Source organism: Ailuropoda melanoleuca, chromosome 6 (assembly GCF_002007445.2).
Source record: "Ailuropoda melanoleuca isolate Jingjing chromosome 6, ASM200744v2, whole genome shotgun sequence".
NCBI classification, from domain to species: domain Eukaryota; kingdom Metazoa; phylum Chordata; class Mammalia; order Carnivora; family Ursidae; genus Ailuropoda; species Ailuropoda melanoleuca.
Window position 1 is genome coordinate 116,289,721 of NC_048223.1, and position 22,328 is coordinate 116,312,048.

The 22,328-nt window shown below is 41.9% G+C and overlaps 2 protein-coding genes across 2 annotated transcripts in view; one reads left to right on the plus strand and one right to left on the minus strand.

Moving 5' to 3' along the window:
• SLC18A2 (solute carrier family 18 member A2) overlaps nt 1-9,564 on the plus strand; it is a 43,411-nt gene extending 33,847 nt beyond the window's left edge. The window contains exon 16 of the mRNA XM_034663627.1: nt 7,576-9,564. Within this exon, the coding sequence (XP_034519518.1) occupies nt 7,576-7,677 (102 nt within the window). The 3' untranslated portion in view covers nt 7,678-9,564. The remainder of the gene's footprint in view (nt 1-7,575) is intronic.
• Nucleotides 9,565-10,384: 820 nt separating this feature from the next.
• The window catches only part of PDZD8 (PDZ domain containing 8), an 82,826-nt gene continuing 70,882 nt past the window's right edge, over nt 10,385-22,328 (minus strand). The window contains 3 exon segments of the mRNA XM_034663339.1: nt 10,385-13,710; nt 13,712-15,504; nt 19,490-19,652. Coding sequence (XP_034519230.1) covers nt 13,303-13,710; nt 13,712-15,504; nt 19,490-19,652 — 2,364 coding nt within the window. The 3' untranslated portion in view covers nt 10,385-13,302.

A 22,328-nucleotide genomic window follows, 5' to 3' on the forward strand; every position in this document is an offset into this window, starting at 1 on the left:
AAGTGAAAATAAATTACAGGTGGGTTAAAGCTCATTCTATTCTGAGTAGGTAAGAAAGCAAGCAAGAACCAGAGCCAGAAACAAAATGTTGGCACCCCAGGGGAAAGGAGTCATCGTGGCATCTTTGTGAACTTGGAGGCTGAACTGGAAGAAAAATTTTAGAGTTATAACTGTCCAATTTTCCCAGCACCATTGATGGAAGAGACTGTCTTTTATCCACTGGATGTTTTTCCTGCTTTGTCAAAGATTCATTGCCCAAAGAGCTGAGGGTCCATTTTTGGGTTCTCTATACTGTTCCATTGGGCTACGTGTCTGTTTTAGTGCCAGTACCATGCTGTCTTGGTGATCACAGCTTTGTAGTACAGCTCGAAATCCAGCATTGTGATGCCCCCAGCTTTGTTTTTCCTTTTCAACAGTTCCTTGGAGATTCGGGGCCTTTTCAGGTTCCACACAAATTTAAGGGCTATTTGTTCCAGTTCTTTGAAAAATGTCCTCGGTATTTTGATCGGGATAGCATTGAAAGTGTAGATTGCTTTGGGTAGCATGGACATTTTAACTATGTTAATTCTTCCAATCCATGAGCATGGAATATTTTTCCATCTTTTTATGTCTTCCTCAATATCTTTCAAAAGTGATCTATAGTTTCTAGCATATAGGTCCTTTACGTCTCTGGTTAAGTTAATTCCAAGGTAACGCATGGTTTTTGGTGTTATTGTAAATGGGATGGATTCCCTAATTTCTCTTTCTTCAGTCTCGTTATTCGTGTATAGAAATGCAACTGATTTCTGGGCATTGATTTTGTATCCTGCCACCTTACTGAATTGTTCTATAACTTCTAATAGTTTGGGAGTGGATTCCTTTGGGTTTTCCATATAGAGTATCATGTCATCTGCAAAGAGAGACAGTTTGACTTCTTCTTTGCCGATTTGGATACCTTTGATCCCTTTTTGTCTTCTGATTGCTGTTGCAAGGACTTCTAGTACTATGTTGAATAATAGTGGCGAGAGTGGGCATCCTTGTCGTGTTCCTGATCTTAAGGGAAAGGCTTCCAGCTTTTCCCCATTGAGAATAATGCTTGCAGTAGGCTTTTCATAGATGGCTTTTATGAGATTGAGAAATGTACCCTCTATTCCTACACTCTGAAGGGTTTTAATCAGGAAAGGATGCTGTATTTTGTCAAATGCTTTTTCTGCATCAATTGAGAGGATCATATGGTTCTTGAGTCTTTTCTTGTTGATATGATGTATCACATTGATTGATTTGCGAGTGTTGAACCATGCTTGCATCCCAGGTATGAATCCCACTTGGTCATGATGGATAATCCTTTTAATGTACTGTTGGATTCTATTAGCAAGGATCTTGTTGAGGATTTTGGCATCCATATTCATTAGAGAAATCGGTCTGTAATTCTCCTTTTTGAGGGGGTCTTTGCCTGGTTTGGGGATCAAGGTAATATTAGCCTCATAGAATGAGTTTGGTAGCTTTCCTTCTGTTTCTATTTTTTGAAATAGCTTTAGGAGAATAGGTATTATTTCTTCTTTGAATGTTTGGTAGAATTCCCCAGGAAAACCGTCTGGGCCTGGAGTTTTATTATTTGGAAGGTTGTTTATCACTGACTCAATTTCTTCATAGTTAATTGGCCTATTTAAGAAATCTATTTCTTCCTGTTTCAGTCTTGGTAGTTTATAGGTTTCCAGGAAGGCCTCCATCTCTTCCAGATTGTTTAGTTTTTTGGCATATAGCTGTTGATAAAAGTTTCTAATAATCCTTGCAATTTCAATGGTGCTGGTCGTGACCTCTCCCTTTTCAGTCATAATTTTAATAATCTCAGTCCTTTCTCTTTGTTTTTGGACAAGTTTTGCCAGTGGTCTATCAATTTTATGGATTCTCTCAAAGAACCAGCTTCTAGTCCTGTTGATCTGCTCTACTGTGGTTCTGGTCTCTAATTCATTGATTTCTGCTCTAATCTTGGTCAACTCCTTCCTTGTCAGTGGGTTAGGCCTGTCCCTCTGTTGCTGTTCCAGTTTCTTGAGGTGAGAATATAGAAACTGCATTTTAGATTTTTCTATTCTTTTGAGTGAGGCTTGGATGGCTATGTATTTCCCCCTTAGGACTGCCTTTGCAGTATCCCATAGGTTTTGGACCGTTGTGTATTCATTCTCGTTGGTCTCCATAAATTGTTTAATTTGTTTTTTGATTTCCTGGTTTATCGAGTCATTCTTGAGCAGGATGGTTCTTAGCCTCCAAGTGTTTGAGTTTCTTCCAGGTTTTTCCTTGTGGTTGAGTTCCAATTTCAGAGCGTTGTGGTCTGAGAATATGCAGGGGATAATTTCAATCTTTTGGTATTGGCTGAGACCTGTTTTGTGTCCCAGAGCATGATCTATTCTTGAGAATGTTCCATGGGCATTTGAATAGAATGAGTATTCTTTGGTTCTGGGGTGTAGTGTTCTATATATATCTATGAGGTCCAACTCGTCGAGTATGGCATTCAAAGCCTTTGATTCTTTGCTTAGTTTTTGCCAGGGTGTTCTGTCTATTTCTGATAGTGGGGTGTTGAGGTCCCCTACTATTACTGTGTTCTTATCTATATGTCTCTTTATTTTGGTTAAGAGTTGGCTTGTGTATCTTGCTGCTCCCCTGTTGGGGGCATATATATTAATAATTGTCATATCCACTTGTTGAATACTTCCTTTAAGAATAATATAGTGCCCTTCTGTATCTCTCTCTATGGCCTCTAGTTTAAAATCCAGTCTATCTGATATGAGAATTGCTACTCCAGCTTTCTTTTGAGGTCCATTTGCGTGGAAGATGGTACTCCATCCCCTTACTCTAAGTCTGAATGCATCTTTGGGTTCAAAATGAGTCTCTTGTAGACAGCAAATGGATGGGTCATGTCTTTTTATCCAATCTGCAACCCTGTGGCGTTTTATGGGAGAGTTTAAGCCATTTAGATTGATAGAGATTATTGACAGATATGATTTTAATGATGCCATTTCTCTTTAAAGTCTTTGTATCGGTTGTGACTTGCTGCTCTGTATCACTCTTGGGGCCTTTTTACCTTTATAGAGCCCCCCTTAATATCTCCTGTAGGGCTGGTTTCGTGGTTACGAAATTGGTTAATGATTGGCGATTTTGGAACGTCTTTATTTCTCCATCAATTCTGAATGACAGCTTTGCTGGATAAAGGATCCTTGGCTGCATGTTTTTCTCTGAAAGAGCTTTAAAAATGCCCCCCCAAGCCTTTCTCTCATTCCAGGTCTCTGTAGACAGGTCTGACGTAATCCTGATACCTTTGCCTTGGTACGTGAGAAATTTCTTTGCCCTGGCCGCTTTCAATACTGTATCCTTGGATCTAATATTTGCGAATTGCACTATGACATGCCGTGGCGTAGGTTTGTCCTGGTTGAGCTTGGATGGGGTCCTCTCTGCCTCTTGGACACGAATGCTTGTTTCCCTTGCTAGATTAGGGAAGTTTTCAGCTACAATTTGTTCAAATATCTCTTCTAGACCTCTGTTTTTCTCCACCCCTTCAGGGATGCCGATGATTCTGACATTGGATCGTTTCATAGAGTCAGTAATCTCCCGTAATCTACATTCGTGGGCGTGGATTTTTTTAAGACCAGCTTCTATTTTCGTTTTTTCTTCTACTAACCCATCCTCCAATTCGCTAACGCGTTCCTCTGCCTCGGTGACCCTGGCCGTCAGAGCCTCTAGTTTTGACTGTATTTGGCCCACTGAGTTTTTAATTTCTGTCAGATTCGCTCTCATTTCTGCCCTTAGGGATTCTATATTCTCAGCAACGCTTTCTCTGATGCTTTTTTCAAGTTTACTCATCATCTTGACCATTGTTGCTCTGAATTCCATTTCTGATAATTGGGATACATCCGTATGTATTAATTCTGTGGCCGAGGCCAATTCTGTGGCAGAGGCCACAGACTCATTATCTTTTCTTTGCTGGGGGGGACTTCTCCTTCTCGTCATTCTGATGAAGAGAGATTGCAGGGTTGTCCAGAGCCCAAGTGTTGACTGGGACCCAGGCCGTGCGCCCTTGTTTTATAGAGATCTTAGGGATGTGGGCTTCTTCCTTAAAGAGTTTATTTATTTATTTGAGAGAGAGAGAGACAGTCAGCAAGAAAGGGAACCCAAGCAGAGGAGTGGGAGAGGAAGAAGCAGGTTCCCGGTGGAGAAGCCCGATGAAGGACTCCTTACGGAGCGTTGTGATCACACCCTAATCCGAAGACAGGTGCTTGGTGACTGCGCCACTCAGGCGCTCCGGGTTGTGGGCTTCTTGATTTTTCAGCCTGCCTTCTGGGGGAGGGGCCTGCCTGCCGGTACTCAGAAAACCCTGTTTGGGTAGAGTCTCTGTGTCCCTTGCGAGGGGGGATGGGGATGGGCACCCTGTGAGCCGGTATTTCCGGGCTTTTGTTCTCTGGCGGCTTTCCCTGGCGGTTTGCTATGCCTCTTCTGAGAGAGCAGCAGCGGCTGAAATTCAGCCTCTGTCTCAGAACAGAGGGATCGCGGATCGTTCTCCACTGATGTTCTGGCCACTTTAACTCTGTTTCTGTTGGTGCTGCTCAACCCTGCAGCATCCCGGGCTGTGCGCCCCACACCCGGCGTCCCAGCCCTCACTTCCAGGGCCGGCACGTCTCTGTCCTTTGTGTTTCCAACCCCGCCCGCCGCCAGCCGCCCCGCGCGGGCTCCCGGAGCTCCCCGTCTCAGTCTGGTGTCTCACGGGTGCTGACCGCGAGTCCGCCTGCTCCCCCGTGCAGGTGGCCCTCCAGCCGCCAGCCGCCCCGCGGACGCTCCCGGAGCTCCCGGTCTCAGCCTCGATCCAGTGAGCACACCGGAGCTCCGGAGCTCCGTGAGATGCTTGGTGGTGCACGCTCCCGGCTCACGGACTCAGTCTGCCGTTTCCAGAGTGCGGGTCCGCGGTCCGCCCGCTCCCCGGTGCAGGTGGCCCGCCAGCCGCCCTGCGCGCGCGCTCCTGGAGCTCGCGTTCTAAGTCTGTTGTCTCGCGGGTGCCGTCCGCGAGTCCGCCTGCTCCCCCGTGCAGGTGGCCCGCCAACCGCCAGCCGTCCCGCGTGCGCTCCCGGAGCTCCCTTCTCAGCCTGCTGTCTCAAGCGTGCGGGTCCGCGGTCTGTCCACTCCCCCTTGCAGGTGGCTACCGCTTCCCGGCGCCCTGACACGGCGGCTCCCTCCCCCTTCTGTTTAGCTTCCGATATCTGTGCGCGGTTTCACGGCTCCCCGCTTCGTACCTCGATACTCAGCGCTGGAGATGTTCATTTGTAGAGATCCAGATGTATCTTCCTGCGTCTCAGGCTGATTCCGTGGATATTCCTGCTGGTCTGGTACCTATCCAGCTCAACTCAGGGGACCGGCTGAAAAAGGGGTCCCCTACTCCTCCGCCATCTTAACCTCCATCTATATTTATTGTTTTTGAGAGAGCGCGAGAGTGAGCAAGTTGGGGGGGAGGTCAGAGGGAGAGGGAGAGCAAGAATCTCAAGCAGACTGCACGCTGAGTGTGGAGCCCGATGTGGGGCTCAATTCCATGACCCCGAGACCATGACTTGAGCTGAAATCAAGAGTCAGCCACTTAACTGACTGAGCCACCCCGGCGCCGTGTCCCTGTTTTACCTAGTGGCTCGTTGAGTGGGTAGTTCCTGCTGTGCTCACAGGTCCTTTGCTGTGCCCATCCTTCCCAACCTTCAAGGTTCAGCTCGTGTCCCCTCTCCTCCGTACGGCTGTCCCTGAGCTGTGAGCATTCCACCTGTGAGTGCCGTGGGACCTGTCCTTCCCTCGCGGGGAAGCCACGGAGGGACAGGCTCTGAGAGGCATGGCAGCAGGTGCCCAGCAGGCTGTGGCAGCCGTACGGCTCTGCTGTAGGTCTAGACAACACAGTATCACTATGGCGGTTGCTTCTCATAGCGTGTTGACACCACTGTCACAAAGGGTCAGGGACCTGAGTTTCAGGTTTAACCTCCTCCCCCCAAGGGATTCCTGTGCATGTTTCTTTGAGGATCACTGCCTTGCGGAGGTGAGACGTTGAGCTCTTTGGGGGTTAAACCTTTTGTGTAACAAGAATACATTCATATGGGGAGAATGTTCCCGGTGGACAATGTCTGTTGCCTCAGTTACTGAGTTTTAGAAATTGAGCTCTTTATTAAATACATGTATTCACTTGGCACAAAGCACCAAAAAAAAAAAAAAAAAAAAAAGTTAAATTTGCAGCTGACAATTTGAGCTGGCAGCCTGACTTAGAGGGTCAAGGAAGTCGGTATATTAACATGTCACCCAGGCAGATCATTTTAGAATTTCTCAGGAAACGAGAAATGGGTTAGCACTGAGCGGAGTCATAGACGTTATCAAATGTATGGGGCAAGACCGGGGGTGGGGGCGTCGCTGACAAACACCAAGACAGGTTGCGATAGGCCAACATGAGATAAATTTGAACAGGTCAATGTTTCCATGTAGATTTTCAAGCCACACACAAGGATGTTGGGGGAATAGTTTATATGGAGGAAAACGCGAAAGGCACGGCTGGTGGGGGAAGCTGTTCGTGGTGCTGTGTCCTGCCATGCAGAGCTCTGTGCCCCTCCGCCTGGAGCAGGAACAGACTCTGGCGCAAGGCTCTTTGGCGCACATCTGCCCCGTCTGGCTGTTCATCCCACGGTCACGTTCTTTCTCTCCACGCCTACGCAGGCGGGTATCGGCCTCCCCACAGAGCGCCCGTGAAGCGGAGCTCTTGCCCCAGGATCGCTCAGCACGGCCTGGCAGGGTGAGGGCTCGGTCTGCACACGCTCGAGGAGTCTTATCGGCTGGGACTTATTAACTGAGGATGTTTTCAACTGAGGATGAATGGACTGTTTGTTTTTCAGTAACAAGAAGGCAAAAGGTTTTTATATTCATGAGTGTCTTCTTGTGTTTTAAATCCTACATTTGAGCAAGAGGAAGACACCCAGGATTTGGGGAGAGGTGCTCTAGAAATGCTATTTATGAAGATACAGGCCCTGTGATTAGTGTAGGGAAACCTCAGGGGCCATGGCAGTGGTCTTAAAATATTGTAAGGGCAGCCTGTGAAGATGGCTGGAACCAGAACCGGATCCATACAGAGAAACATGGGAGGCAGTTTGGCCTCAGGTGCATTTCCAACAGGAGTTCACCTCATTAAGGATAGAGTGCGTCCTTACTGTGTGGCCACAGTGAAATCTGTGAACGGCAATTGGACTGGGTGACCTCCAGGATCCGCCACACTGCCCCCGGTCCCAATTCCAAGATTCTAATAGAACTCTTCCTAAACGTGACCCGCAGAGCCCTGGCTTCATGGCTTACAGGTTGCCCTGACTGGACCTCACGGTCCTGCCGGAGACCCCGTCTGCGGTCTCTTGCCCGGAACCGTCCCGGAGTGTGGAAGCCCAGGGCTCCTGCGCCAGGCCCCTGGCAGTGGCACCGAAGGACCGGTCAACCGTGGGTGTGCTGGATAGAGCTTTTCAACTAACAGTCCTTAGAGATGGTAGGTTAGAGCCATCTTATCTTTGTGAAACAAGGTTAATATATGTGCACTTTGCTCTCTTTCAGGCTATTCTCATGGATCACAACTGCCCCATTAAAACAAAAATGTACACCCAGAATAATATCCAGTCGTATCCGATAGGTGATGAAGAATCTGAAAGTGACTGAGATCCTCAAAAGTCATCGAAGTATTTAATTGTATAAAACCGTGTTTCCAGTGAAATGAATCCTCCAGAACTTAGTCCTACCATTCATCCCTGGTGAAAGCAAAACCACCAAACATTATTCATTCTTCTCCGTGGTTGTGATTGATTGCCAACAGCCTTATAAAGAAAAAGCAGCTTTTCTAGGGGTTTGTATAAATAGTGTTGAAAACTTTATTTTATGTATTTGATTTCATTAAATATTATACAATATATTTTGACGAAATAGATATAGTGTAAATCTATAAATATTTGAATCCAAATTGAATATAATTTTTAAAAAACTTACATTCATGAACACTTGGGCAAAAAAATCTTATATTTTTTCTGAATATTGGTAATGAGTGTTTAAAATTAAAGCACACATTATCTCCGAGACACTTCCAACATTGAGAAACTAGAAGGAAGTCTGAAAAACAGAATCAAATAAGACAGCATATGATGCAGTGACACTGAGTGTGGTTAACTTGTAATTACTACCCATATATGAGCTGAAAGCTAGTTATCTCAAATGTAGAGGACAGGAACTTGAGTCCGTCATCTTTTGAACTTACCCATAATTCATAGCTGGTATTAGCTTTCTACAGAATCATCTACCTGGAAACAGACGGTTGTAAATTATATATTTACATGTCATGTGGTTGGCAGCGGACACTAAAGCCAATAGGGAAAAATAGTAAATGTTCTGAAAGCAGAGAAAAGCACCCAGAAGTATAGTTATGAACAACTAGCTTTCCCTTTCAAACATATACTTGATTGGCTCAGGATGAAAGAAAATTGAGGGTAGATACACCTTATACTGTCAAGGTTGTAAATTTAAGCATGATAGGATATATTAACATCTAGTTCAACTTTTAGAAATTTAAAAGGCTAATAGCTGCTATGATGTGAAAAAATCTGTTATCTTTGATCTGTTAAGAGGTCATCCAAGTGTCTTCTAGGAATCTATTAAGTTTTGAATTGCAACTATTTTTTAGACTTCTGAAGGTTGTTCACATCAATGTGAAAACAAATTTTAAATGAAGATGGAGGAGGAATGAAATTATCTTGAATCACGTTAGGAAAACAGGTAAAAATAATAGGTCAGGACACATTCCCTTTCAAAGACAGAAAAACCCTAGAAACATCTAGAAATGTCTGTATATTCTTCTGTCATCTAGTGCTATATAACGTGGTTTTTCTAAGCATGACATGGACGTGACTTTTCAATTTAACAGCAAATACTGTGTTAGCACTGTGAGTTGCCATCCGGTTTTGTAGATGTGATTGGAGTGTGCAGATAGCATAGAAATGTCTCAGATAATACCTGTTAATTCTGTAGCTCTGCTATCAACAAAAATTACCTAATGTCTGTACTTTGCTAAGCTAAAATTGTGTTTCTGTTAACTTGGACAAGGAGCAAAGAAGTTTAGAACAGGGACTCAACCTCGTCATTCCCTAAGAGAGTAGCTAGTACTTTCTTTCCGTTTGCTTTATGAAGCTTCTTGGACTGACCTGAAGTCTGGTTTTCAAGTGCAGTGTGGTGGAAGCAAACAAGTCTCCCACTCACATATTTGCACTGGGCAACTGACACAAATCTGACGTCGTAAGATGGCTCTAGAAGCACTCTCATATGGCTAACGTAAATTGGCAGGATTGGTCTCTACTTCCACAGGGGAGATCCTTCAGGAACGTGCTACAGATCAATTCTCTTAGAGGGTTTGTGGCTCTCCCTGACCACAATACTGTGTGATTTACTCCAATTTCATTCTTGCCTTTAAGGCTTCAGTCTCTTCAAGAATGACTGGCAGAGGCATACCCATTGTTGATCTCTAGAACATAAAATACATGTGAGTTTTTCAGAACTGTTCTGGGAGCAAGAGTATCAATTATATCTGAGAGGGGGAAAATTACAAGGTCTTTTATAGGACTAATATTCTGGGGTTAGCAAGACTGTGAAGTGAGGCTTTTTGTTTTTCTTTTAATGTGTGTATCAGAACCATGAACATACAGCTCCCTGAATGTTTTTTTCAGCAGAGGTGGGTTTTTATGTTTGTACCTGGCAAAACAGATACAAAAACGTTAATGAGGTAGCAAAAAATATTCAGTTCTTTCTTTTGACTGCTAAGTGTATGTGCACACATGTTTTAGCTAGTTTCCTTAATAAATCTACTGAACGCTACTGTGCCTGTTTGTATTCCTTTAGAAACCAGACGTGATTGCTGGAATAAAATGCCTAAGGTATTGACTGTGAATATCTAATTAAAAACTGATCTTCTCTGCTTGTAGGCATCAGGTAAAATTCAGGTTAGTCTGAACCCTACATTTTGGCTTTGCAAAATTGACTTTAAATTGAAATCTATAACTAGTCCCATGGTGTCAATGTGGAAAAGCCCAGTAAGTCACCCTTGCGTTTCTAAAGTTAAATTGTTTTCCTGACTGTCGTGAAGAAATAACCGTATCTGATGGAAGTAACTAAGCTCTTCTGCTCGGTAAGCCTGCAGGGCCCTGGAATCCAGACAACTCAGGGTGTGTGTGTGTGTGTGTGTGTGTGTGTGTGTGTCTTTTTCTGGCGTGAGACTCACAGACATGAGAATCGCAGTTTTACTCAAATCTTAGAGGGGCTCTAAACCTTCCCCAATCCTTCTATTTAAGGAAAGCTATTATCTCAATTTAGAAAGAAAGACAATACATTTTTAAAGTGATTTTAAATTTATTCACTTTTAGGGAAATTAAGATCTTATCTTTATAATCAGGAGCCAAGTATTTTCAAACTGCCTTTCAAAAAATCCAGATAAATTTAGAGCTTGAGAGTACCCTCTAATTAATTTTCAGCTTGTTTTCTCCTCTCAAAATCATAAAATGGCCAATAGTATTTCAGCTATTCTGATACTCGAGTATAGGGCTTGATATTAGGAAATGCAGCATATTAATTCTGATTCCACAAAAATGCTAAAATATTGTTCAGCTTGATTGTTTAACCTAGTTCTTCACCTAAATATCAAAATACAGAAAATAATCATTTTCCTAATAAATAGCAGGGCTGATCCATACATCTGAGATTTCACAGCTTAGAGAAACAACAGAAAAACCAGAATTTAATGCTGTTAGGCAAATTTCAAAACAGCAATTTTGTTTAGCAGAAGTGGACTTTGTGAAGAGCTTGTTTGCATGGCCAAATCCTACCAGGCGGTAATTTCTGAGAGATGTAGCAATCTCACCTCTCTCAGATGTTAGCAAATGAAGATATTCTTGTTTTCTGTGGTAGTTCTTTTTATTATTTTTTTAGCTATCAATAACATAGCATGGCAGCAAGATTACACCAGGAATGTAATATAGAATACAACTGTTTTCACGGAAGCCTTACACCTCACTATCCCCTAGGGTGTTCAGAGTGACCCCCCCCACCCCTATGCTAAAGCACAACTGTGATGCCTCTGCCTGCCCCAGTAGATATAAAAATATTGCACTACATTAAAGATAGATTTTACAAGTATCATTAGCAGCATTACTGAGCTGTTCATAATTGTGGTTCTACAGAGTTAAATACTTTCAAAACAGGAGATTTTTATGAAACCAAAATTTTGCATTATTTCTGCAGCTCTTTCAAATGCATCGGTTTCAGCAGCATGCTTGGATGTCACTAAACTTCTGTGGTGCCATCCATCCATACACACCAGCCACTAGACACTGGCCTTCCAGGTCATCACCGGTAAGTTATTTTTCATAAGATAAAAGTTGGTTATTACATTGGGCAGACTGTTTCAAGCACATGTTACAGAACTTCTGTTTAGCTTTCAGAGAAGGTGGTGTATAAAGACTTCTACAGCAGGGTTTTTTTTTTAAAATGCAAGCATGCGTAACAACAAAAAAGGGGATACACAGATCTATTTTTGTTATCAACTTGGCCAATAAAGGTACTTCCTAATATTTCACTTAAAAGTAGAATAACTTTTCTACCTTCAAAAATGTTTTCCCCATTTGAGTCATACCTTTTCTGAATAGCTTTTACTGTTCAGAGCACTTGTGCAGTTCTGTTGTTCTCCTCACAACAATCCTGTGAGGTAGTTAAAGTATTGTTTATTCCTACTCTGAAGCTGGGGAGACCGCAGCATGGAACCCTCTTGTGGTTATAAAGTTCATTAATGGCCAGTGGAAGAGCCTGACCTTAAACTCTTGTCTGGAGTCCTGGGCTGTAGACCTGGGCCAGAACCCTTACTATTACGTATTACACTATGCCTCTTCCTGCCGGCCATCGAAACTGTCCCACCTAGCTCGAAATTCATGTCAATCTTTACTATATGTCAATTATCGTAATAGTTACTACAAAAAGAAAATAGACATATAAAAGGCTAAAACTTTTATGGTATACCAACAGAGGTCATGCTCACACATTTTCCCTCAGTTACTGGGGTCCACACAATGGACCAAGGGAATAGATCTTAACTACCAGAGAACTGATTCCAATTCCTATGTATCTATATTGTTTTTATTTTTTTCAACAAGACTGAACTATAGACACATTCAGAATGGCCACCATACCTTCAACCTGCAGCATGTCATAAAAGCAACAAATCTCTCTCGCGTGATTCCTTTCCTTCACAACCTCCTCCTGCATGAAAATGTTCCTAAAGCAAAATAGACCCATTTTAAGTCATTTTAAGAACAGTCCTCTGAAACTTTATCCTTGACATGCTTTATTCCCCATGGGAGAACTGAAGATGAAAAAAATCAAATGTTCAGAACTCCCATTTAAAAGGAGAAAGCATCAACATTTCGAAAGATTATATTTCAAAATCCTACTGGTTACTGTTTTGTTTTGTTTTTTTTTTTAGTAATCTTCTCTACAAAATTCTTGACCAACTGCATTCTCTATTCCCTATTACATTTTGTTTTTCAATGCAACCTCTTCAAATTAATAACTGTATTCTCACTAAAACTGCACAGAAACTAGAAAAAAATTCACAGGATAGAAAGCAAGCAATATACATAAAACTTTTTTTTTTTAACTAAATCATGTAACGGACTAAAGCTGCAGCATCCGCTTTTATGTTACATTTGGCAAAAACAAAAAACCACCCCCAAAACCCCAAAATAACAAAAATTTCAAGCAAGTAGAGTTGTGAAAAACTTCCTAACACAAAGATTCAAAACCTGTTCCCTCAATGATTGCCGTTGTCAATTTGGGCATGCAGCAAACTTGTGACCATGATGGAAATGAAAATACTTCAAGAATTTGGACAGTATCCTATTTAACACTCATTCAAAACCTAAGATGAAGGAAAATAACACAATGAGACATCACACATACACAAACATGAAAAGTTAGCTTACATAATTACATAATTAGAAAAAGTTAAAAATAAATTAGTAAAAATAAATTCCCAGTATAAACCCAAAAAAGCATAGCTATAAATACAATCTGAAACAACCAATTTAGTGAGCTGGCCATGTTTTTGCTGGAAAACCACCTTTTTCACTCTTGTTCTTACACAAGCACATGGCTGTGGAGAAGCAGGCCGAAGTGTTAGAAGGGGGCTCACACGTGGGTGATCTGTGGTACTTGAGATGCAACTTTCCTCAATCACTCGAACTTTAAACAGGCTGTCTGTCAAACAGACTCAGATGGGCCAAATAAGTCCTCTGATATGCTGCTGAATGGCTGGGAGTCTATTAGTTGGGTTATTTCATTATCGAGGTCTTCTTCCGTGTCATCTGTGTACTTGCTTATTTTTTTGGAGTGCTGGTCTAAAGACAGACTTTCTAAAGATTCGAGATCTTCAATGCCCGCCCTGTAGTGAATCATGAGCAGTGTCAGAGCTTGTAGTCTTTCGCCTGATTTAGACAAAGCAGCAGAAAGAAGGGATTTTTTCCTTGATTCAGTTGCTTCTTTTTCCTCTCTAACAAGGGAATTATTATGCTCCAGCTCCTGGTCAATTTCATTCTGCAGTTTATCCAGCATGAACTCTAGTTTCTGGATCCTCTCTTCTGTAGGCAAGCCCCTGTACAGATCACGGCCCAATTTCTTTAACTGCAATGAAAACGCTGTCGTCCAGACCACCCTCCTTCCTCACCAACTTTATTCCTGTGTTGTTTCCCCGTCTAGAAGGACTGTTCGCACCACAGACCTCTGTGTCACTGCCTTCGTTGTCTGACGTGTTGGGTGTGTGTTTTGGTGAAGGTTCCACTAGATCAGTTCCTGGTTCAGAAAGGCGAGTTTTAGAGACTTGGCGCAAATTTAACAAACGAGAGCTCGTATTGATAATGTGTCTCGTCAAACCTGTTGTTTTATTGACTGACTTGCTAGCTTCAGCATCCACACGAGGAGGCAGGCCTAAGAAGGTTTCCTGTCCTTCCAGCCTGAGGTTTTTCAGGGTCCGGTCTATCCGCCTATCAGTTGCTCCACAAAGAGGAGTCTCCGTTAGACACTTTTCCTGACATTTTTTATGGCAAACGTAAGCACAGAACATACACTGGGAAGCAGCTTTAGTCCACACTTTTTTCTTACAGTAATCACACCAAGTCGGGTTCTGGAACTGGGTATCCTGGAAGCTGTGTTTATTTTCCGTAAGACCCACCTGTCCAACAAAATGCTCCTCTTTAGGTAGGGCTGCGACCTCTTCGACCAAATGCAGTTCTTTGTCTTTCTCGAAGTTAGTAACTATAGGGTGGTCTGGTTCTCCTTCTTTCAAATATTTGAAGTGAATGGTAATGTCACCAAAGCAGAATTTGTCGTTGAATCCCTTCTGCATACTCAGATTGCGCAGAGCGGTTCTCGTGACCATTGCCTTTGGCGAGGGGGCTTCCAGTCTGAATGTTGAAAAGTACTCCATGTTTGCTGTAGCCAGGCACCCTAAAGCCACCTCTTCAAGTTTTAAGCTGACATGCCCCAAACAGATAAGACCCCCTAACTTGAAAGGGTCTCTGCACCACAGTGCGACGTTTAAGTATCTGTGGCAGGCTTCTATGTCAAAGAAACAGGTTGCTCTGGTTCGTGTCCATTTTCCTAGCTTATTACGGTAAGGAATTTCTGATGATTCCCACGTCTGAGGGTCATCCGAACTGTCCTTAGGAGGGCAGGAACTTTCTGAAGTAAAATCTCTCGCCACTTCTTGCTTTGCTAAGAACGGCTTAGATGCAGCTGCATCTTCTGCGTGATCCGTATTTTTCGCTTGCTTTTCAGCAGGTTTATCTGCAGGAGGAGGAGGCAGCACCTTTTCTGGCCTTTCAGCAAGAACATCTGGTTCTGTCTGATTCGGAGCGTCAGCAGGAGGCAAAGGAACTTTCACTTGCGGGCGTGGTGGCACGGGTGGTTTGAAAGTGGGTCCTTGGGCGGGTTTTGACACTTGTGTCGCGTCTGTTATCTCAGAAGCTTTTGGGGCCAAGGGTTTATTTCCGTCTTTACACGGAGGTTTTGGTGGTGGTGGGTGACTTCCTACAACTGATTTACGGTTTAAAACTGGTGATATCGTTCCAAGGGGCTTAACAGAAAGTGCTGTTGGAGTACGTTTGGGGCTGTGACTTAATGGAGCCTCATCTTTGAGCTCATTCTGTGCTCTGACATCACTTGCCAGGTCTTCAAATTCAGAATCCAAATCTCTATTTTCAGCATCTACTGCCAAGCCCGTGGTTTCCTCTTCATAATTTGGTTGGCATGAGCTTGACAGAAAGTTTTCTTCCAACTGTCCAAAATGATCTTGCAGCGCGGCACCCTGATTGCTCTGGCCAACGGGCCTCTCATAATACACCAGGACCCGCTCCCCGGCCTGCTTGATCAGCTTCAACACCTGCAGGGTAGAGGTGATTTTCACACCTGGTGTAAGAGTTCAAGAGGGAAAACATGTGAATTAATGCAATGAAAACCACCTAAGTTTGCTGAATGTAATTGCCATTAGTTCATCATTATGGAAGAGCAATACAGAAATGTGAATGATGTAATTCAGAGACCAATGCTGGAAATAAACTTAGCAAAACACTGTATTGTGACTAGCAGACTCTTTTACATATTCTTTTTATTAGCCCTGCCCATCAAACTAATCTTTTTATCAGGGCCAGAAAGAACAAAGAAAGCATAAATTGCTTTAAACAAGTTGGTTACTGTCGATAATATTCAGCTGAAATTTTCATTTTATTATGTTCTCATAGGTGGCTACATTAACAAAGTTGAAATTCAAAAGGTACAGAAAAATGTGGAGTGAAAAATCTCCCTTCCACGTCTATTTCCCAACCATACTGTCCCTTCCCTGAGGCAATCAAAGCTAGCAGCTTCTGGGGGAGTCTTCCAGAGGTATTCTAGGTGTTATCTTTAAAGGCTCTATTTGTTTCCTGCCCTCTCCCACCCTTCCCCAAATGTACTTACCCAAGCTAGCCCTTTCTGTAGGACTTAGAAAAAGGTGAGAAGGGGTCTTTGGTTTCCAAAGGTCTTAGGGCCACCCTAAATAAATCAGAGTAACATCAGCCCCATCTAACAACCTGACTTCAGAGTTCCTCAGCCTTTATCCTCTCGTACCTCAGTTGCCCAGACAAGATCATGCTTTGGACCTATCACTTGGAATTTTCCACATCAAGGGTCTTTCATTTGCAATTAAATTTCCCACCTCGTACAGTGCTGTCTGTTGCTAACTGAACCTGTTTTAAGGTAATTTCCAGGCCCAATCATTCCTCCTTTGCTGTCCTGGTCCAACTGGTCTCCTGACACCACTTGCTTTTCTCCCCAACCTTAGTCTCAAGATTTCCCTGATGTTCACATCAAGATCTGGGATTCTTCTGCCCTGGCCCTTTCCTCTTCTTCTACCTGGCCTTCCGATCCCAGCCTGCTAGCCCCATCTCCCTTTTCTGCTCCTGGGTTTACCAGCAGCAGTTGCTGCTAACTGACTCCGGCCGTCTTCAGCGAGGCATTCGGTGCACAGCAGCATTCTTTTGAATTGTTTCTGGTCTCTAAACAGCTAAGTCTCCAAAACCCCAGCTTCAAACCCTCCCTATTCCCCTGAAGCCCACACTCCCTACTTTTATTCTGCAGGTGATCTCTCCTTACTTACTGAAGAGATCAACAAGCAGCCACCTTTTCTCCTGGCCGTTTTTTAGTATGAACCTATCTCCGAGGACAAAGTAAGCCCTTTACTTGTACTTTATTTTTTAATATTTTTTTTTATTATGTTAGTCACCATACAGTACATCCCTAGTTTTTGATGTAAAGTTCCATGATTCATTACTTGTACTTTAAATCCTACTCCCCATCTCCTTCAGGACTTTGCTCCATCAGCTATCCTGGCTTGTATCTTTATTCCCTTCCTTCTTCTCCTTTAAAGCCTTTTTCTTGGTTTTTACTATACTGTATTAATTTGGTTCTGACCACCTCTGCTTTCTTTTTCTCCATCCGTTTATCTGTGCCTTGTACCAAATGTCCCGATGGTTTCACACATCCTAGTTCTCTCCCTTTTTGCTCTCTCCCTGGATCGCATCCACCTCAGTAGATGCAACCATCAACTTTTTCTTTGGTTGGTCCCCCTGCTCTTCACCCTATTCCTACATCCCTAACTACTTCCGGAGATCAGCACCTGAATGTTTCCCTGATGTAACAAATTCAGCTTAGTCAAAACCCCTCTCTGATCTTCTCAATCTCCTGTCCTCACTATGTGAATCAACTTGCCACCCTCCCAATTAACCCAATCTGCACCCCACCCCAGAGACAGCTAATCCCCAAGATCCCAGCAGCTCTCAGTTCTGTCCGAGTTCTAGTCCTTTTCATCCTCTGTTCAGATCCACCTGGTCACTGGCTTCAGTTGCAAGAATCCACAGCTCCTTGCTGTGACCGCTCAGATCTTCCCTGTTTTAATCACCAAACATACTGCTCCCCAATTTTCCCAAAGCTTTGACTCAAAAATCTTTAGCATACAAACTCATCACACTGGAATCCAGAGCTTTCTAAGGTGGCTCTCTCTCCACGATTCATCCAGCCTGCTCTTTCCCTCTAACCACACTATGCACAAATGAGAAACAAGTCGATCTACTGAGCTGTTGGAAAGCTTCAACTCAATCTAAACTCGTTCTTTGTGACTTAATACCTGGCTTCATCTCTTCCCCAACCACCAGGAGCTTTGTGGAGACAACCACTGTTCCTCTCAGGACTAGTTGGCCAAATCTGGATTCCTTTTTTTTTTTTTTTTTGCAATGTTACAAATATACACAAAAGTAGAGGAAATAGTAGAAAAATGAACTCCATCATTGAGCTTCAAATATTAATAAGCATTTTGCCAAGCTTATTTCAATTACCACCAATCCCATTACTAAATATTTAAAAAATTATATACCCATATAAACAAATTATAGCTACAAAAAATAAGTACTATACCTGCCCCTTATCTCAGTAAATATCTTATTTTTATAAATGTTAAAGGGGTGACCTTTACTTTTTCCACTCTACACACATTTACATTTCTTTCTTTTTGAGAATATTTATTTTTGAGAATATTTACTACATGTGTAACTGAAAAAAAAAAACACCTTTCATAAAAGCACATAAAAAAATATATCCTATAGGTAAAACCAGAACAACAGTATGTGTGGATATAAAAAATTCATACTGAATTCTAGTTTTTAGCTGAGGAGGAGTAATGTTTCTGCTACGTTATTCTGTGTTTATGTTGAACAACTATGTGAGAGTGGAGGTCTGTCGTCCTAAGTGCCTATGAACAGCAGCTGGGGGCTTGTGAGGAATGCAGAATCTTGGGCCCCTGTCCAGGTCTGCTGAAGCAGATCCTAATTTAACTCCATGTCTGGGTGATTGGAATACAGCCAGAAGGTTTGAGAAGCACTGTTTATGACCTATCAAAGGGATTTCCATGTGAAAATATGGACTTAGTTGAGCTTCCAGGTGTACAACTAAATGATTTTCATTATTTTACTGTCATGATGGCTTAGAACCAAGGTTGAACATGTAACTAAGGAAAACTTGCTTTAGGAACTTATCTACCTTGTTGTTTATCTTAGCTGTGAAAGATTATACCATATTGTCCTTGGAAGCTCAGCTATGACCAACCATGTGTTCAAGAAATCTCTTGACAAGCCTAGAATGGGGGCGGGGCAGGTACCACAAAGGCCTGAAAAGGTTTGGACTTTTTTCCCATTGGTGTGTACAGGGAGTCCTGCTTATTCATAAACAGCCAAGCAAATAATCTACCTATCAACAAAATTTATGTAGTTATCAATCTACCTGATAGGAAGGCATGCAGGTGACACATTGTTCCAGCAGCAATAGTGATTTGCGCTGTATTCTAATGACTACATATTAACAAAAGGCTGGCCAAACAGGGACAATACAGAGCCATCAATATGGGGCCACAGGACAGTTCAAGTGTGCCCTCTCGGACAAGGAATATTATTAGTCTCTTTCCTGTTCATTATCTAGTCCTAAGTGATGGGGGTCACAGTGTAAGCACTGTGAATTTTAGGCCCAGAGTAGTTAGGTGGTTTTACAGAAGGAATTGCTGACCTGCCCTTTTTTTCATATTCATTAAACACTAGAGGAGTAGAAGGTGGGATGGAAAGGAAAATTAGAGAAGTTAACTGAAGAGTGGTCTAAAGATGAAGTATTTTACAGATTTATACATAGGGACTAAAATGGCATTTGCATTTTAAATTATTAAAAATAAAAATCTGAAGGAAGCCTTAAAGTTAATCTCTTTCCATTTTATAAAAGTAACATGTGCTCACAGAAAGAATGAAGATAGGGAAAACTCCCACATTTGCTCACTGATTTCTCTGTAAATGTGAAGTGTGTTACATATTAGCACAGTTACCTCCAATAGCAATCAGTCGGTCTCCCCGCTGAAGATCTGCAAGCGCGGCAGGCGAGTTTGGGGCCACCGTCTCAATTATGACATGCCCAGCATACCCGTCAGTTGACTGGACAAGACGAAGTGTAAGTCCAACACTCTGTAAATTCCCCTTTATTAATTCAACCTTTGATAAAGACAAAAAAATGAAAACAGTCAATGGGTTCATGGTAGGGGAGTAAGAAGACATCAGCACACTGAGAACACTGCAGCTGATGCTGACTTTTGTACCATGGTGACTATTTTTACAGACAAAAGGGGGAGATCTTTAGTGCGACAATTAAATTAACATATGCTCAGACTGCACATTTGGGGTTCAAAAACATTGAACACTTTCTTATATTCAGCGTGTCTTATTTAAGATCCATTCTCACTGTAGAGTATTTGGAAACAGAAAGGCAAAATGAAAACACTCCTAATCATACCATCCAGAACTGTTGTACGTCATACTTTCTAATATATATATTTTAACACAAAATTAAGATCTTATTGTGAATATAATTCTGAATCTTGCTTTTTTAAAATATAATGGGAAATATCTTCTATGTCATTAGATGTGCTTTGGAACCTCTTTTTTTTTATGATGTATTGTTAAATTACCTTTTGCGGGGGCAAAGTAAAAGACTTGACATTTGTTTTATTAACAGGTATCTTAATGAGCTATCCTTCTCTAACTCATCAAGATCATTTTGTTTTCTAAACAAATGTCACCTAATTTATCAAAATATGTGTTCCAGATTCACATCATCTGTGAACTAAAAAGACAACATGTTATATCCTCATTTAAATTACGGATTAAAAAAAGATTGAATGCTACATCCATCTAGATGACAAGAACTCAATCTGTGTTAATTATTGAGTTAAATAAATTACAAATCAGTCTAATTGTATTATCATTTAGCCCACGTATCTTAGTTCTGGTCTTCAAGAGATATCATGAGGGACTCTGCCAAATAACTTGCTAATATCCTAATATATCACTGTCTGTATTGCTTTAATAAACCCTACTTTTAAAAGCCAGAAATGTAATTCTCCTAACTGGAAATTTTTTTTTTTTTAAAGATTTTATTTATTTATGTGACAGCCAGCCAGCGAGAGAGGGAACACAAGCAGGGGGAGTGGGAGAGGAAGAAGCAGGCTCCCAGAGGAGGAGCCCGATGTGGGACTCAATCCCGCAACGCCAGGATCACGCCCTGAGCCCAAGGCAGCCGCCTAATGACTGCGCTACCCAGAAGCCCCTGGAAATTGTTTTTTAATATGGATGTTACTAGATTTTGTAAAGTTGCTTTTAAATTAAGGAAAATCTTTTTTTTTTTTTAAAGATTTTATTTATTCATTCGACAGAGATAGAGACAGCCAGCGAGACAGTGAACACAAGCAGGGGGAGTGGGAGAGTCGAAGCAGGCTCCTAGCAGAGGAGCCTGATGTGGGGCTCGATCCCATAACGCCAGGATCACGCCCTGAGCCGAAGGCAGACGCTCAACCGCTGTGCCACCCAGGTGCCCCAAATTAAGGAAAATCTTAATCACATTATGCTCAAGAAATGAGAAATGTAGTGAAGTTTTTGATTACATAAAGGTTCACAAACAAAAAACCCGTCCAAAACACACATGTATTTAAACCTCCAAAAAACCTCTAGTTCTTGCCTTATGATATAGTAAATAATCACCTTATAATGTTAATAGTGGTTTTCACTGTAAAAAAAAAAAGCCCTTAAGGATACATTCTTTCAAATCCATAAACATATTCTTAATATACAGAGTGCCAAAGCTACAACTTTTTACAAAGTAACATTTTCTAATATGAGAAAGTTAACAGTACCAAATGGGCAAAAAACTAAATTTTATGAGTCTGAGAAATGTAAATTTTAAAAACACTTGGAATGTGTTTTTTGATGATTTATTCTTTGTTCTTAACATAGAATAGAGGTTGGGTGGATGGGGTTGAGAAGGGAATTGAGGCTAGAATTGGTTTTGTGTAACTGACTTATTTTCTATATACCAATCATACTATTCCCTTTGCTTTTCTTCTTTCAAATGATTCTTGAAGTAAACATTCCAGATGGAAAAGGATAAGGTTTTCCGGAGGAATAATAAGGGTAGATAATACATTACTGCCTGCCCCCCCCTTTTACTACTGATTAGTAGTAAATGCTATTGATTTCATACTTACACAGGGAACCAAAATTAAGACACTATTTCTTTTGCCTCTTGTTGTTTTGTTTCCTTTTTTTTTTTTTTTTAAGATTTTATTTGTTTATTTGAGAGAGAGAGACAGCCAGCGAGAGAGGGAACACAAGCAGGGGGAGTGGGAGAGGAAGAAGTAGGCTCCCAGCAGAGGAGCCTGATGCAGGGCTCAATCCCATAACGCCAGGATCACGCCCTGAGCTGAAGGCAGACGCTTAACCGCTGTGCCACCCAGGCGCCCGGTCTGGTTTCCTTCTAAACTCACAGTGCTGACCTATCTAATTTTGGGATTACAGGTACAGTCTTCTCTGAAACAGAGACTTAAAAATCTAAGATCTGACAGCAAAAGTTCTAAGAGTATAAAAACACCTCTTAATTAAAAACCTGACAAAACATTTAAAAATGAGTATCACCAAAAATTTTTAATGTGAAATTTATGATAAAGTTTACAAGACTATCCAAATGATACCATGGCTTCTGGAACAAAACTGACATCTCCATTGGGATGAAACTATTTTTAAACACGAATATAGCCAAAAATAAAAAATTCTCCTCCATACACAGGTATCTATAATTTAAAATTATATATATGACTATTGGATATACCATGCAGCTAT